This window comes from Sinocyclocheilus anshuiensis, unplaced genomic scaffold (genome assembly GCF_001515605.1).
Source record: "Sinocyclocheilus anshuiensis isolate Anshui unplaced genomic scaffold, SAMN03320099.WGS_v1.1 scaffold702, whole genome shotgun sequence".
Lineage (NCBI taxonomy): Eukaryota > Metazoa > Chordata > Actinopteri > Cypriniformes > Cyprinidae > Sinocyclocheilus > Sinocyclocheilus anshuiensis.
Window position 1 is genome coordinate 3,326,176 of NW_015548184.1, and position 17,124 is coordinate 3,343,299.

The window sequence follows — 17,124 nt, forward strand, 5'->3', positions numbered from 1 at the left end:
ACTTCAAAGTGAATACTGAGGTTTTTGTTGTCTCTTTTGCTGCAGTATTTTTGTGTTGTTTGGACACAAACTTTCTTAGTGTTTGACGGTCCTATCATTCACATTCAGGGTTTCGCTCACTATTCTTCTTCACTCATGAAGTTGTGTTTGTGTATGCAGTCATAATCGTAAAGACTGTTGTTCCAGAGAATTTTTGATGTGTTTGCAACTCAAGCATATGTGACCCTGGACCACAAAACCAGTCATAATCAACTCAAAACACCTGCAAAGGTTTCCTGAGCCTTCAAAATGGTCTCTCAGTTTGGTTCACTAGGCTACACAATCATGGGGAAGACTGCTGATCTGACAGTTGTCCAGAAGACAATCATTGACACCCTTCACAAGGAGGGTAAGCCACAAAACGCCGAATTGAGGCAGTAATTAAAGCAAAAGGAGCCCCTACCAAGTATTGAGTACATGTACAGTAAATGAACATACTTTCCAGAAGGCCAACAATTCACTAAAAAAAATTTTTTATTGGTCTTATGAAGTATTCTAATTTGTTGAGATAGTGAATTGGTGGGTTTTTGTTAAATGTGAGCCAAAATCATCACAATTAAAAGAACCAAAGACTTAAACTACTTCAGTCTGTGTGCATTGAATTTATTTAATACACGAGTTTCACAATTTGAGTTGAATTACTGAAATAAATGAACTTTTCCACGACATTCTAATTTATTGAGATGCACCTGTACATTGTATGGGTCAAAATTATCTTTTTTTAAATCTTTTTTTGTATGGGTCAAATTATAAATAATCAAAATTATTTTTCTTTTATCCCAAAAATCAGGATATTATGTACAGATCATGTTCCATGAAGATATTTCATACATTTTCTACCGTAAATATATCAAAACTTAATTTTTGATTAGTAATACGCATTGCTAAGAACTTCATTTGGACAACTTTAAAGGTGATTTTCTCAACATTTTGATTTTTTTGCACCCTCAGACTTCAGCTTTTCAAATCAGCCAAATATTGTTCCTATCCTAACAAACCATACATCAATGGAAAGCTTATTTATACCACAGCTGTATCTACTGCACCTGCAGTGCATGGAAGGTGCTCACTGCATAAAGGTTTCTCTTAAGGCGGCTACAATTAAATTATTTTTAAAAACGCTGTCATTTAAATGTACCAATAGACTATATTTCAACAGTGAAGGACATTTTAAAGAGGAATTTAAGCCTTTAAACTGGTCCAGTAGGGTCACAGTGGGTCATTCACCCACTCTGTCCCCTTTTCATTCTCTCTTTATCTTCCCAGTAAGTACAATGTTTGTCATGGTAATGAAAGGATCTTTGGATGGTGGAGTAGGGGGTGGGGGCCACGTGAAGGTGTAGAAGGGCAAAAGGGGGGCTGTGGTTTCTGCAGTGCAAGGTTCAATCCATGGCTTTGGAAAGGTGTCCAGAGGTGAAGTGTGGGGAGGGGTGAACATCTTCTGCATGTTCATATTTGTGTGTGTATGGCTCTGTTACCTATATGGGTAAAAACAAAGTGCAATTGTAGCATATGGACATATGCATTTTTTTTTTTTTTGGCTAATTTTGTTTAATGATGAAAGTTTAAGATCATGAAACGGGTCAAATGAACCCCTATTCTGTAAGAAAAAAAATCTGAAAAAAAGAGATAATGTCTGCAGAAAATTAACAGTACTTTCCCCATTAAGTTTACTCACATTTCCTTTAACTATAAAACACATTGTAAATGCCTTAATTCAAAATACAGGTAAAACATCTGTAGAAAATCAATATAGAAAATTCCTTTATATTAACCATGTACACTGGGCCGCATTTTTACAAACTTTTCTTAAAGTATACCTGGTGCAAGAGTTTTTGCAGAATATACTGATAAAATATGCCACTTATATTTTTTTATTACTTTTTTTTATTACAAGGGTGTCATGCATGTAAAATACTTAATAAAATAAAAGTTATGCATTTTGATTATTTAGTTGTGTAATTACTGACAAATCACATAACAGAATCTCCAAATTACACTATAACAATGCTTCTGTATTTTATGGGCTTTGTGCTCTGCACAATGACAATAAAGTTGCATCTAATCTAATCTAAAAAACACCAGTTAAAGTAACTCCTGCTATTATTCTACTAACTTTAGTGAGTCAAATAGCCTGTGTGGACACAGCTTTAAATGCAATCCTGATAAGAAATCTCAGAAAGATAAAACACCTGAGATTCACTATAATCCTTTATTTCCATCCTCACCCCAACAATTAGGACCTAATCTGCTAAAACCTCAATCACATAATACAAAGAAATAAAGTGATCCTTTACAAACTTTTCTTAAAGTATACGTGGTGCAAGAGTTTTTGCAGAATATACTGATAAAATATGCCACTTATATTTTTTTATTACTTTTTTTTATTACTTTTTTTTATTACAAGGGTGTCATGCATGTAAAATACTTAATAAAATAAAAGTTATGCATTTTGATTATTTAGTTGTGTAATTACTGACAAATCACATAACAGAATCTCCAAATTACACTATAACAATGCTTCTGTATTTTATGGGCTTTGTGCTCTGCACAATGACAATAAAGTTGCATCTAATCTAATCTAAAAAACACCAGTTAAAGTAACTCCTGCTATTATTCTACTAACTTTAGTGAGTCAAATAGCCTGTGTGGACACAGCTTTAAATGCAATCCTGATAAGAAATCTCAGAAAGATAAAACACCTGAGATTCACTATAATCCTTTATTTCCATCCTCACCCCAACAATTAGGACCTAATCTGCTAAAACCTCAATCACATAATACAAAGAAATAAAGTGATCCTGTAAATTATATGACTCAGGGGACAGCAACAGTTAAAAATGTACAACAACAATGCAATTTTCAGATGGACGATAAAAGCTTTTATATGGTGCAGCTCATCTTGACCTTGAAATTTGGCTTTGTTACATATTCATACGCGTTGCATATAAGTGGAATTGTTTAGGCTTATTTGGCTGACTTGAATTTCTAAATTTTATTTCGGCTAAATGCAAATGGTTACTCAGTAGGTGTTTCACTATGCAAAAATGATATTTATGTTGGTTGTTGCCTCATCATGACATTTCACCCAACAAGTGACCTCATTTTGTGAGGCACATTTATAAGTATTTAGATTAATATCATTATACTTAATAGAAAACCCCTTTGTGATAATCATAACTCTGTATTGTTTAAATAAGGTTAATAGAAACAATTTTGTGGTTGTCTTTGCCCACATTTTACAAAGAACATTTCTAAACCTTATTTAAATTTGCAACACGCATTCCCATTGTGACATTGTTTAATATTGGTTTACATTACCTCACTTATAATATCTAATGTCATGCAACATTACACCAGAACTGTGGCTAACTGGAAACAATTATTTCAGACAAATGACACAGTATGCCGACTAACTGGTTTCTCGTTCTGCTGTGCATTATGATATCTAATAAACAAAGTAGCCTGATTCATTTGACACCACATTGTTTTATTTATGATCTGTCAGCTCCATCCTTTTGCTTCCCATCTGAACTCTACAAGGCAGGACAGACTTTGGCAGAAATGTTTCAAACAATGAACACATGAGACTGCCCAGGCTTCTTCTCAATGCATCATTCGCTCACTAACTCTATTCTAAAGTTGGCTGATATCACGTTCCTCACATAGAAACACACTTATGAAAGACTGAAGGTCTATCTGGGTGCATTCTGGGCATTCCTGTTATTGTGATTTCATTAAGGGGCCACTGATGACCCTGACCATGCAGAGATGCTGACCCTTGGGTTCTGCAGGACAATAGACAGGCTTCTCGAGACGGACTCTATTGAACCTGAGCCTCGCTAAGCATATAAAACTAAAGTTTTAAGCCCAGTGTCCAAAGTGGGTAGCAATGGAACAAACTGCTATAGATGTCAAATAGCAATTGAACTGTATTGTTTAGATACTTTAGCAATTTTCTTATTTTTAGGAGGCATGAGAACAAATTTGCATTGAAATATATCTTGGTTTCAGCTCAGTTTGAATCTGAACTACTAAACACATGCAACATGAGTGACTCTTTGGGTGTGGAACTTTATCCACAAAAACGCGTGAAAAAGAAACCTGTAAAAGAACATGATTCATCGGTTTATTAAAGATTTCATATATCACACGTTCTTCTCTTGACAATGAAAATAGTTAAACCAGACTTCTCAGGCTTCTCACTCAGTCTAATTTCCCTTTGTAATTTTGATTAGAACTCTGTTGTGTCCTGTTTACTCCGTGGTTGGATGTCCCTCACAGTTCAGCCTCTATTCAGCTATCAAACTCAACAAAGCCATTAGAAAATATTGCCCAGAATGTTTTAAAGTTTGTGTACGCCCACAGAGACATAAATATTCTGTGTGTGGGTGTGTGTGTGTGTGTGGGTGTGTTCACATCTTTAGTTCACAGTGCCTTTTTTTTTTTTTTTTTTTTTAATAGCATTTGGTTGTTTTGTTCTTATTTTCCATAATGAAATACAATGCTGTTTGTATTTACCTTACCAGTGTAATCACAAAACTGTCCTCAATAAAGCAAATCTGGACTATTTTCTGCTTTGTCACACCTCATTCATTCTTCATTTTCAACTCATAAAGAAGCTTTTGAGCGAGTCTTTTTTACATTAGCGTCCTGCTTAAACAGTGCAAGTGAAGAACATGAGGTCACTGAATAGAGGGATTTCCATTCAGTCATTTAGAAGACGCTTTTATCCAAAGATTCTTTTCATTTTAATATTTACATCTAAAGCTTTGCAGGATGAGTCAACTTCAGAATGAGGTCTTTTCAAACTGTAATTATTGGCAATAGTATCATGCATAGATTTAAAGATGATGCTTTCCATAGAAATAGAAAAGGGTTGTGTGCCATTTAACATTAAATTGAGTGAACTTTGAACGTCAAAGTTGTTTAAATTCCAATTCGGTGAAGTTGAATGGAGATTAAAATTAAAATTCTTTAAATTCAGAAGACTAATTTAAGCAAAGTTTGTCAAGACAAACTATGAATGTTTGCTACCCCTGTTTGAAAGTTTTAAAAGCCTTGACATTTAAAACTTTATAGGCGCCGATAGATAGATAGATAGATAGATAGATAGTTTATTGGGGTTCCTGTCTCCAAGTTTCTAACTCCCACAAACCACTCTGTCCAGTTGCAGTGACAGGTGGCTCTTTGGGGGTTTGTGTTAATACAGGCCAACAGCTGCACAAAGGAGCCCCACTGGTCTTTTCGGGGGACTGGATGTCCCCTCTCAAGCGTGCCATTTTCACCCCCCGATTTCACTCCTACACCAACCCCCCTCTTCCCTATAGCATCCACTCTTATCCTCTCTTGAACAGATGCCAGCTGCGCTCTACAGGTGGCAAGCAGCTTCGTAATTCATATTTTTTTCGTTATCATTGTTTTGCCCCTAAGGATATATTAGGTCATGTTGAACTAAACATTAAACCGTTTGTTTGAATGAGAAACTGATTTCTTTTGCAATATGATTGTGACATCATGTTATGAAATTTCACTAGGCCTATATGTTATCTAATCTACACCATAAAAACAAAAACTTGAATAAAAATATAATGTATTACAAACACCAGTTTCGTCACTGTATTTATGTGTTTCCTTTTGAAACAGGATGTTTGGACTGGATTTTGAAGGTGTAAATGATTATTTGCTACTTGCATTGTAGGTTGTATTAGGGGAGGGACGTTCTCTGTTAGCAAGCATTTGATTGGATAAAATAAGCCAGTGCAGGATGAGTCATCAATATTTTTGGTCTGTTGCCAGGAAGAGAAAGCATATATAAAAAGTAAGTAGGTAAAAGTGAATTTTTTCAACATATAGCATATACATGACCTCTATGCTAACACATATGTACAAAAGGCACAAAACTCCAATTTTGATTTCATGGGTGGTTACATTTTTTACACATATTTATGCATATAATTTGTAAGGGAAAAGGTGATATGGGCTCAAAACAGAGAGAGGGAGAGAGAGAGAGAGAAAAAAACATCACTTTGGATAGCCGTTATGACATCTTTCTAAAATGAAATTTAGTCCACCGAGTCACAACATTTTGGCGACGCAAGCAGACGGAACCTTCTAATGTAAAACAGGTTGGACAGGTAAAATAGGTAACAGTATTTAAAAGATGCGAGCTTTTAAAGAAAAAAAAAAGACACAGTAGATATGTTCTAACTATTTCTGACAACATTTGTAGTTTCTAAGCCATATTAACAAACCATCCGCCGGTAAGTAGGGATTCCTTTATTTCTAGATCCACCCCTACGTAAAATGTGGAACATTCCACACTGGAGGCCGAGTTGGGACGGTCGTCGGCTCACAGTGAGCCGCATACCATCACCTTCAGAGCGGCAGAGGGAGCAGACAGAGACCGTTACTGCTGTGTGTCAGAAAGTTTATTCAATCTCACCGCTCCATCAGGCCGGGACAAATCTACAGTTTTATGATTGGACTTTAATCACGGTCTCTTCATGCATCAGTCGTATCCATAATATTTTCCCAAGACCCTTCAGTTGATTGTTTTGGGGGATTTTGTGAGCAGAACAGAGCTCACTTCCACTTGCCTGTGGAAACCCGGAGCGATCGAAGAAAGTTTCTCCCTGTCTCACGAAAAGAGGAAAATCCGCATGATTTAACGACAAACATGGAATTCAACCATCTTGACACACAGCCGGGGATAAATCAGTTGACACCCTCAGAAGCACGTAAGTCTGCGTTTATGTTTCCTTAATAAATCTGTATTTTCCCTCGTGATTTATGATCGGTGTATGAATATAGTCAGTTGAATAGAGAAGCCTTTACCTTCCATCGACAAAATCCGTTCAATATAATAGAATCGTAGGAACGATATAGAAACTGTTATTTAAGATAAACTTTAACAAGGTGTGCAGTTCGTTACGCATCCTGAAGCTAGTTTATAAAATTTGAAATAATAATAATAATAAATTAAATATACTAATGCTAGGGCTTCCGCTGTTCTAGAGTGGTTTATATTTTGCATTAAATAAATTCATCTTCATTCATTTATTTAATATGCATTTACGTCATTTATGTAACTTTGTATTTTTATCTATGTGTTTATTTCAAAATAGACAAACACTTATTTATATCGAATTTTTGTGTATTACTTCAAACTATCCGGTTCCTAGAAGCTAGCATCTCTTTATCCAAGATATGACGCGTTCATGGGGGCATACATGACGTGTTACAGTGATTCAATCTCAATCATGAGATATTCCCGCGGGAATTTCACAATCCATTCAGGCTGAATGGACAACGAAGTGGATATATGACGTATTCATAATGTTTCACAGTACTTGCTATTAGTTACTAGTTATCCAGCGATGATCTGCTTGCTAGCATGATGTTTTGTTGTCATTATCTGCGGATGTGATGGATTATTGTGACGCTTGATTGCACTGCACCGCCCCATTTCTGTGACACCACTCTTGCAGTCTATAACATTAGAATACAAAATGATTAAAGAAGAATTTCAATTGATCCGTATGATTGATTCATCATCAAACACTTCTGGTCGCATGCAAGTGATTTCTAATGAATCTGTTGACTAGCCTACTTAATCTTGGCAGTGACACCATAGTCACCCAATAAAGAGAAGCATATGATCTTCAAAGTGATTTGGAAGATACATTCCCTGGTAAAAGCTAGTCTATGCAGAAAGCCATTGAGTTAGGATACACCCTGCAATTATGCATGTCCTGATAAGCATGAATATACAGTAACATGACAGTTGTCTATTTCTCAACTCAAATTACAGTGATTTAATGGATCTGCTGAGAAGACAGAGTGGATCTTTATGTCTTGGGGTTTGGCTGTTGCTTCTGATTAGGAGGGTTTGTTATGTGACATGGAGCCCTCCTGCAGCATCATAAGGTGTTGCTTCCTTTTTGTGCTTTCTTTTGGCTTCATGCTGGAGGGGATCAATCCCGATCCTGGTCATCCTTATAACTGAGCAGAGCACTGGTCTGTTCTTCGTCAAATTGTGGTATGGTGATACTCTGCAGTGTTTTGGAGGGGTTGGACTTTGTCATTCATTTGTTGCAGATGTGTCATTTCTTGTCCTAGTGACTGGTCTCTGTATGAGGATCATTCCTATGAGTAAATATCCTTGAGACTTTGTTAAAACACTAAAAGACTATACAGTATAGTCACTTGCAAAACTTTCAAACTGAACATTTTGTCCTAAAATGGACTTGAGTTTCTTTCTCAGAACCTGAACAAGATGCTGCTTTTGTGTTTTTGAGTCCTTTACATTGAGGACTTCATTCACTGTCGACTGTTACTCATTAACTTTCTTTTTATCCTTCATAGAAGGGCTCGGTTTGTGCCTTTAGACTGATTAATCACCTTTCGTTGTCCTTTCGTTGTATGCCAAATACAAAACAAGACACGTTGCATGCTAGCACACACTTAGGAGCCCATTATTCAATTGTTTGAGAGAAAACAGAAAGTAAATTTAAGTTCTCAATGTTAATAGCTTACCCTGAATGGGAGCCTGAGGTGTTTTTAGCTCTTTTGAGTTCTGCCCTGTCAGGACTTTTGAAGAGCATTTTCTAATCTCTCTTTTCTTTAGATCTGCATTCAGGCACGAGTGCTGCTCGGTTCCTCCCGCCTTTCGTTTTAAAGCCCCAGCTGTCTGCACTGTTTGGCTGTCTTTCGTTATATTCTCCCTTTGCTAACCTGAGAATCGATCTCTAGTGTGCTTGAATCATTAAGATCCATTGCATTCAATAAAATGGCTTCACTGAACACTAATTAATCGCCACTTTAATGACCCATTTCACTCCTTTAGTTGGTTTGCTTATAGATTGAAAGGTAACTAATAAGAATTTAAATGAGTGGTTGACTGATGTCTAATCACAATAATGTTGATATTTATTTTAAAATATACGAATTACTTACCGTGAATGAAATGTATTTAAATAAATGCTTATTTTACACATTTGCTTAAGATTTGCTAAAACAAATAGCCAGATTTGGAAAAAAATCTAAATTTTTTTTGGACCAAATATTGTCTGATTAATGAGCCTATCGTTATTTCGGACAATTTACTATTTTGAAAGTAAATAAAGTGCAAAGAGAACTGTTTTCAGCAATGTTTTATTACTTATTAAAGCAGTGTTGACTTTTTTGTGCATGAAAATCCAAGCATCATGGTGTTCAGGTTTCAACAGAACATTAAACATGTCAAGGTCTGTGTGTTTTTGTTGCTGAGAATGTGCCAGTTTTTATTATGTTGGTTGCTGTTAGTAAATGTATATCCATTTGAAATAGCATATTTGTCAAAATATGTCATTCAGCTGTTCTGGGCAATTCAATCTGCTTAATAGCATTCTATATAAACAAGTCTATGTTAATAAAATATCAAAAATCTTTTGCAGTGTGGCTAAATGACATTTTGAGTAATACCTTCAAGAAAAGAAAAATCATAGAATAAATTTGTTCAGGCTAGTGCACAAAAAAGCTTTGTATTTGGGAGCATGATCCATGACATTATAGATTTTTTTGATTATGCATCATTTTAAGTGAAAGAATTGGTTTCTAGAAAACCGTTTTAATCGTTGTGTCCATGTCAGTTCTGTTGAGGCTAAAGAGTTTGTCAGACTGACACAGGGGCCAGTTTCTGTTGTGTAACATGTAGCAACCCCCAACACACATTCTTATACACACACCCCTCTCTGTCACGCCTGTGAAACAATATCATTCAGTTTCAAAACCCTGAACCAACAGGCTCTTATGTAACAGCAAATGACCCCATTTTTGGGATGACAACAAATGACTTTGTAACAGAATGAAGAAACCACACAACTTTGGAAAATATACTGTACACTAAATTAAGATAACATGGTATCCCATTAGGCAATTGGCACATTATTTAGTTCCTTTTTTGAAGTGGTGGAAAATTTTACCTTGGCTTCATACAGATGTTTTTAAATGAGTGTCGACAGCCTACAGGGGATTGTGTTTAATTGGCTTGTAACAATCAAATGATCCAATTTTATAAATCCCAACCACAAACTTCAATACTCACACACACACACACACACACACACATGCACATGCACCAGTGGTAACTGAAGCACATTCAGCCTGAGGAATAGATGCGGTTCTCTCTACTGCATCAAATCTGGCCTAGAAAATGTGTCTCTGGAGTAATTAATCCTCTCGGAAGACTTGAATTTTGTCAGACCCAGAAAATGGCAAGGAAATGTGAACGAAAAAGATTTTGGAGGCCACATACTGTACTCCAGATTCTTTCTAAATATAGATTAAATATAGATTTTTTCTTTCTTTGTTCATAATAGGAAGGCTTGACTCTTGATAATCCAATTTGCATGACCTCAAAAATATTGCATGTCACCTATGGTTTACAGTATGTATTAATTTTGCTTCCAACAATACATACAAAAGTTTGCATTGAATAAAGAATCTGGTAAATCCTCTGTGTAGCTGTGGTAATATTTTGTCACTACATAACAAATATGCTGCAGTTTCCAGTTTACAATGGTTGGGAAAAGTGATTATAGTTCACCCAAAAATGAACATTCTGTCATCATTTATTCACCTTAATGTCATTCCAAACTTATGGAGATGCTAAGGGGAAAAAAGTAAAAATAGATTATTAAAAATAGTTCCCACAGAAACTTGCATTGACTCACAAAGCATTTTGCGTTCCCTAGCAAAAGTTCCTATCAGAAACTAACAAATATATGTTCATATAACACATTATTTCATATTTCAATATCTCATATTATTATTTCCATCTCGAAAGTTTTGCAAACGATACAAAATTCCTTGGGGGAGCGCAAATTTTTTTTATGAGAGAACACAAAGCTTCTTTTATTTATTTCCCCCATCATACCCATTTTCCCCCCATCATACCCCTTTAGGGACTTCATACAAATGGCTTTTTATCTTCTGCAAAACATAAAAGAATGTTTGAAGAATGTTTGATTTTGTCCACAATGTAAGTCATTGGGATCAAAAACAATATTCTGCCACACTGAGTTTATTATATAGAAAAAAAAAAAACTGGGTGAAAAAAGTCATGAAAGTCATTATTCACTGAAAAGCTTGATGTTCATCCTATTTATCTCTGTGCTTTCATGAGAAAATCATTCTTTGTGTTTATCAGAAGATTAATTAGATGATTATTAGAAGCTCAGAAGTGAATAATAGCTTAATTAGTTTTATTTATTTATTTGTTTGTTTATTTTTGGTGAATTATCCCTTTAAAACGTCAGATATTGAAGTTCATCATTTTGATGTTGGTCTTGTAATATAGACAGAAATTGAGCTATCTTAGTACGGAGACAACATTCATATTTGCCATTTACAGCAGGCGCTGTGTTTTCTGGTGTGGCCACTGAGTGCTAGGAATGCTAAACATTCCTCACTGAATGTGTGTCTTCTGTTCAGCTGAGGAGAGAGCGGACGAGGTAGGAACGGTGTGACAAGATTCCAGAGCTCATGCTTGCATACAGATGGAATCACGTCAGGTCTTCTTTCCCGTGTAGCACACAGATGGTGTAAATCACAGTCCTGAACACGATCACAGACATGAAGCGCTTGCAGGACAGCGTGTTTCTGTCGTCCCTCTCAGAATGGATAAAAGCATCCATCCGCACCAGATTATGTCAGAGGACACACACCAAATGCACTGCCACCATCTTTCTCCATTACACTGAAGTCTTTGTCCTTTTTAAAAGAACATGATGGACTGATCTGTTGGTCGCTGTTGGAAGGCCACATGTAAAGTGTCCCTATTATCTGACAGAGTGGGTTTCTTGAAAAATGACATTTGTCTCTGTGGCAGCTATAAGCAAAAAATAATCACTTATGTTAGCCAAGCAGAAAAGTTTGGGGCGGGAGAGATTGCTTAGAGTAGCTTTATGGTGGGAAAAGCTTTATTGTTGATTATGCAAGGAATTCTGGGAAATGGAGAATGTGAGAAACTAGGAACCACTAGAAAAAAGTCGACTCTTATTCTACTCTTGCTGAAAAATTCTATTTTAAACTATCCTAAGCTAGTTTGCTGGTCTTACATGTAGGTTGTTTTGAGCTGGTCTCTCAGCCTGACCAACATAAAAGTGCCGAAACCTCTTAGAAATCTGACTTTCAGACCACCTAAAATCAGAAAAGTAGCTTAGGTTTAAGATGTTTTTTTAAAGGCCTTTTAATACAGGTTATCCATTAAGGAATTAAACTTTACTTGCTCCTGATTTTAATGAGCTCTCCTGAGTGCTCTAAAGCACTTGTGTGTATTAGTTGGTGCTTCACTACACATTTCATTAGTCTCAGATGTAAAGATGCATAAGATGAAGCAGGTCACATGTTCAGTGTTTAGAGTCTTCACAGTTTTAAGCCCTTTATGAATGTTTTGGTTGTGGATTTGTGCATGTTAGTTACATCGTCAACCAAAACATTAGGTTAGTGAGCTGTTTTGCGGTCTAAGCACCTTTTAAGACAACATCCGAAAATGGACCCTCATGAGTGACTGTTTTGAGACAGCAACTCTATGCACCATATACTGTATTTGCAAATTGATTTCAATAGAGTTTGACCAAAGTTTAAGGCAAGTCTGTTCACTCAACAGCCATATTTATAGCTAGCAAGCTTTTTTTTTCTATGCAGGTAAAAGATATAAAGTATAGGTCCTATCTACTTTGGGAAAGACTGAGATGGTGATGTACGTCTGAGTGAAACAGATTATCAAAAAAGAAATAAAAGTAGGGCGGGAATAGGGTTGTGACGGTGAGGAAATTTTCCCACCGGTTAATCGACGTGTGACAACACCGGTAATACCGGTATCACTGTGGGGGCGGGGTGGGGGCGTTCCCTCTTTTCCTCGCTTCCCTTCACTTTTAAATAGCTTGTAAAAGCTGCGTGCACATTTTACTTTCACTTTCGAATTAGCGGCAGTTTGGCCTCAATTGCTTGAATGCAACAACAAAATACAACGTCAAACTCACTTTAGCCTATATATAAAACATAGAACTTTTATTAACAAAACAAATAAAAATACACCATGCTTTAGGGCAGGCTATGCCTAATATAAAATAACAAATAACTTACATAAAGTTTAAATAGGTAGGCCTATACAAAACTGGAAATTTGTTAAGTAAACATGTATAATATATAACAAAATAAATAAGAAACGTAGAACGTTTATTAGCAAAACGAGTAAGAAAGCTTGGAGGCACGGCATTACACCTTGATGTTAAAAAAAATAAATAAATGACACAAAGTTTAAATAAAGTAAAAATCAGCAAACAATGTGGAACCAATTCAATAACTAACGAATGTTAAAAAAAACTTCCAAAATCACCTTAGATAAACGGCAAAAGTCAACAGGCTTTTCGAAATCCAAAATATTGCCAAACAGGCGCTTTTGCATCTCGTTTCGAAACTAAATCATCCGCCATCGTCTTGTCTGTCTCACCTCACTCTTCTTGTCAGTCAGCTCGACTCACTCTCCTCACTGGAGAAATTAAATCTGATCTGTGTGATGCGACTGTCGTTCGGCACGCTGCATTGAGCAGCCGCGTTCAGTTTTTAATTGTAGTGTCTGTTCTTTTACTGAACTAAATGATTTTTATTACTATAAAAAATCAAAACGACGGTGGGGGTCGGTGCCGCGGTGGGCAAGTGACATAACCGGTGTTGCGGCTTAACACTGGTATCACCGTCAGCACCGTCTATCGCGGCAAGCCTAGGCGGGAACTTGGTTCTATCAGATGGTTGTTGATTGAATGGAGGCAGATCTTAAGCTTGCAGTCAATTGTAAGAAAGAGAAAATGATTGGAGATGTCCAGAATATATAGCCAGAGAGAAGTTTGTTGTTTTCACCTCAAGATTGAGCTGTGTATTTTGACTCAGAGTTATAAGGTCAAAAATGAAACGGATGCAGAATTGTTCACTAAAACCAATAACATGCATTTCATTTTCAGTTTTCATTTCATGCTGACTTTAAAGTCACTCCGAAGGATCTTTAAGTGCCTTTTAAATACCTAAGCCACATTCTTTGTCATATCATCTCATAGGTGGTGTAAAGTTCAGAGATCAAAACACAGGAAGCCTTGGAATTCAATGAGGGCATTTCCTCTCTGTCACTCCTTTGCCTGTTTTACTCTCCCTATGTGGGAATCTCATGTTTTGATGGCTGGATGTGTCCTAGTTTTAGTCCATAACAGCTGTACTGCACTTTGAGCCCTGCTGTATGTCATTAAAGGCTGGATTTACAGTCTGTTTCTTCTGAGAGGACTGGAGGTGTGAAGATCATATCATGGAGAAGTCGGAATGCAGTGACAGTCAGCTGATCTGTGCTGTAATGTCAGAACCCATCTGACGCAACTAAATGACAGTGATCTGAGTTTCAATTGAGCTTTTTTGTTTTGTTTTCTCACATGCAGGTTTCATTATGTCATTTCTACAGGGATGCACAAATGTTCAAATTCTGGCCAATACTGATTAGCTGATAATTATTTTCATGTTATGGTCAATATTGTATAGTTTTGTACTATTTTGTTAAAAAAATGTAAAATAAATTGCTCAAAAAATTTAATTAAATGCATCACAATATATTGTGCAGTATGACTTTGTATCATTTAGAGATTTACTAAAAGATTACATTTAACGTTTGTTATTAGATTAAATTTAAAAAGTAGTAGATGACAACAAAGTGAATTTAAATGTAAAAATGGGGGAATTGGCATGTATAATTAAATGTCTATATCAGCCAATATATACAGTGGGTACGGAAAGTATTCAGACCCCCTTAAATTTTTCACTCTTTGTTATATTGCAGCCATTTGCTAAAATCATTTAAGTTAATTTTTTTTCCTCATTAATGTACACACAGCACCCCATATTGACAGAAAAACACAGAATTGTTGACATTTCCGTACCCACTGTATATTCATTGACCAACAGAAATAAATTAAAATATTTAATATGTGCCAGACAACCAATATACTACCAATATATTATGCATCCCAAACTTTCTTTAATTTTTTTAGAAGAAAAATGGGACATGATACATGCAGGTGGGGTTTGTAAAGTCTTGATGAAGCACAAAGTAAAAATGTCAGTAAGTTATAAAGATGATGTGGTTCAGATCTACACACAAAAGGTACATTCAACCTCAACCTCAAATCTTAATGTGGTGGAATTAGTAGAAACCACTAATGGAGATGTCAAGCTTTTATGATGACGCCGACTTAACCTCAGATCAATATTTGATTGTTGATATATTTTGTTTCAGCCATCAAATCAGACTGCTTATATTAGCTAGATACAGATGCTAACAGTACATAAAATTAGCAATCGATTCAAACCATATGACCATTTTGTTGGCCAAACCAAAATAGTCTCCACATGTTGAGGTTGCATATTGACTATTTAAATGATTTGATCCAATTTCTAAATGTTTGTCTAAGGCCTTGTGTTTTTAATTCCCCATGTGATAGTTTAGCTCTCAGTTTGCAGATCTTGCTCTTGGCTCTGGTTTTCCCCTGCTCATAGTGTGAGTGTGTTCACAGTACATGTAAGTGCTTTAGTGCTGAGGTTGGTGTGTATGTGGATCCCATAATTAGGCTTCTGCTGCTGGGATGGTTGTTGGGTGGAGTTGGAAATCCAAACACTGAGTTTAGCAGAATCTCCAGACTGTCTTGAATTGATGTTTAGGTCTTCACTGGTTTAAAATTAACTGGTTGAAGGTTTCTGATTTATTTTTTCTACCAAAATCATACTGGTTCTCAAGGTTGTAGGGACCGGTTTGGGTTTTTTATTGAAATAAGTTAATACTTTTATTCAGCAAAAATGCATTAATCAAACGATAGTGTATGAGGTATGTTAATTTTGTGCTGAAATTGGTTGCTCTCATATGAGAAAAGTCTTTGAATGCTTAACAAACTGCACTAGTCACCAAGGATGACAGCTTGCATCACGACAGAGCAGGAAGTTATGAATGGCATCCATCGCTGCATGTCAGCCGTGGCCTTGCCAGCTATGGCCTTGTCACTTCCTCTGAAGATCGCCCTTTACATGCAGGGTTATTGTGGTTACAGACCCAAGGGACGTTCTGTTGAGTTCAAACCACACACAGTCATCCTATCTCATTGTGTCTGTGGTTGTGAAGTGGGATACTGCTATTTAGCAAAAAGAAAGTTGTCTCTGAATGGTAAATATCATTGTCATTGAGTTGAGTTGTTTACAGTTGTCAAGCAATGTCACAACTTGTCACATTGATATTAGGGCTGCACGATTATGACAAAAATCATAATTGTCGATTATTCCCTTGAAATTGTGATTGCGATTATTAATTACGATTATCACAATTTACATTGAATGATGTTTATACCATTGTTTGATGCAACTGCATGCCGTATTTTTATATGAAAATAAACGAGCTAAAACACTCTAACTGAAAAACTTTTAGTGCTTTTCTATAGTATTAAGCCTTAAATGTCAACTATACATCGGATTGGTTTCTTTAAATTACAAAAAAGTACAAATATGAATGGTATTATAATGTTATACTAAAACTAAAATTAAAATAATGGGAAAAACCCTTAAGATAACATGTAGAATGAAAAAAACGCAGAAACAAAGCGTGCAGAATAACATAAGTGGACTTTGAACGATTAATTGCCGCTTTGTGACATCCATAATTGTAATCGCGATTAGAAATTCGATTAATTGTGCAGCCCTAATTGATATAGAATTTAATTGGTGTTTGGTTCAACAGATGTGCACCTATTGGCTATTTTGCAGTGGCTTCAATCTGAATCCACACACAGAACTATGTTTTGTATTGTTAGTTTTACTACTAAGTGTTTTGTTTTTAACTCAAACGTTACATCAGACACATGATTATTCATTATTTATTATATAAACTACTTGTATCATAATTTATTCTGTTGCAGTAATATAAAGTTTGTAAAACAGTGACATTATTTAGTCAAGTCAAGTCAAGTCACCTTTATTTATATAGCGCTTTTAACAATACAGATTGTGTCAAAGCAACTG

The 17,124-nt window shown here is 35.9% G+C and overlaps 1 protein-coding gene across 5 annotated transcripts in view; it reads left to right on the top strand.

Moving 5' to 3' along the window:
- Positions 1–6,365: 6,365 nt before the first annotated feature.
- The window catches only part of LOC107704979 (MAP7 domain-containing protein 1-like), a 46,930-nt gene continuing 36,171 nt past the window's right edge, over positions 6,366–17,124 (top strand). For all 5 annotated transcript variants that reach the window (XM_016508082.1, XM_016508083.1, XM_016508085.1 and 2 more), the window contains exon 1: positions 6,366–6,779. In XM_016508082.1, coding sequence (XP_016363568.1) covers positions 6,719–6,779 — 61 coding nt within the window. In that variant the 5' untranslated portion in view covers positions 6,366–6,718. The remainder of the gene's footprint in view (positions 6,780–17,124) is intronic.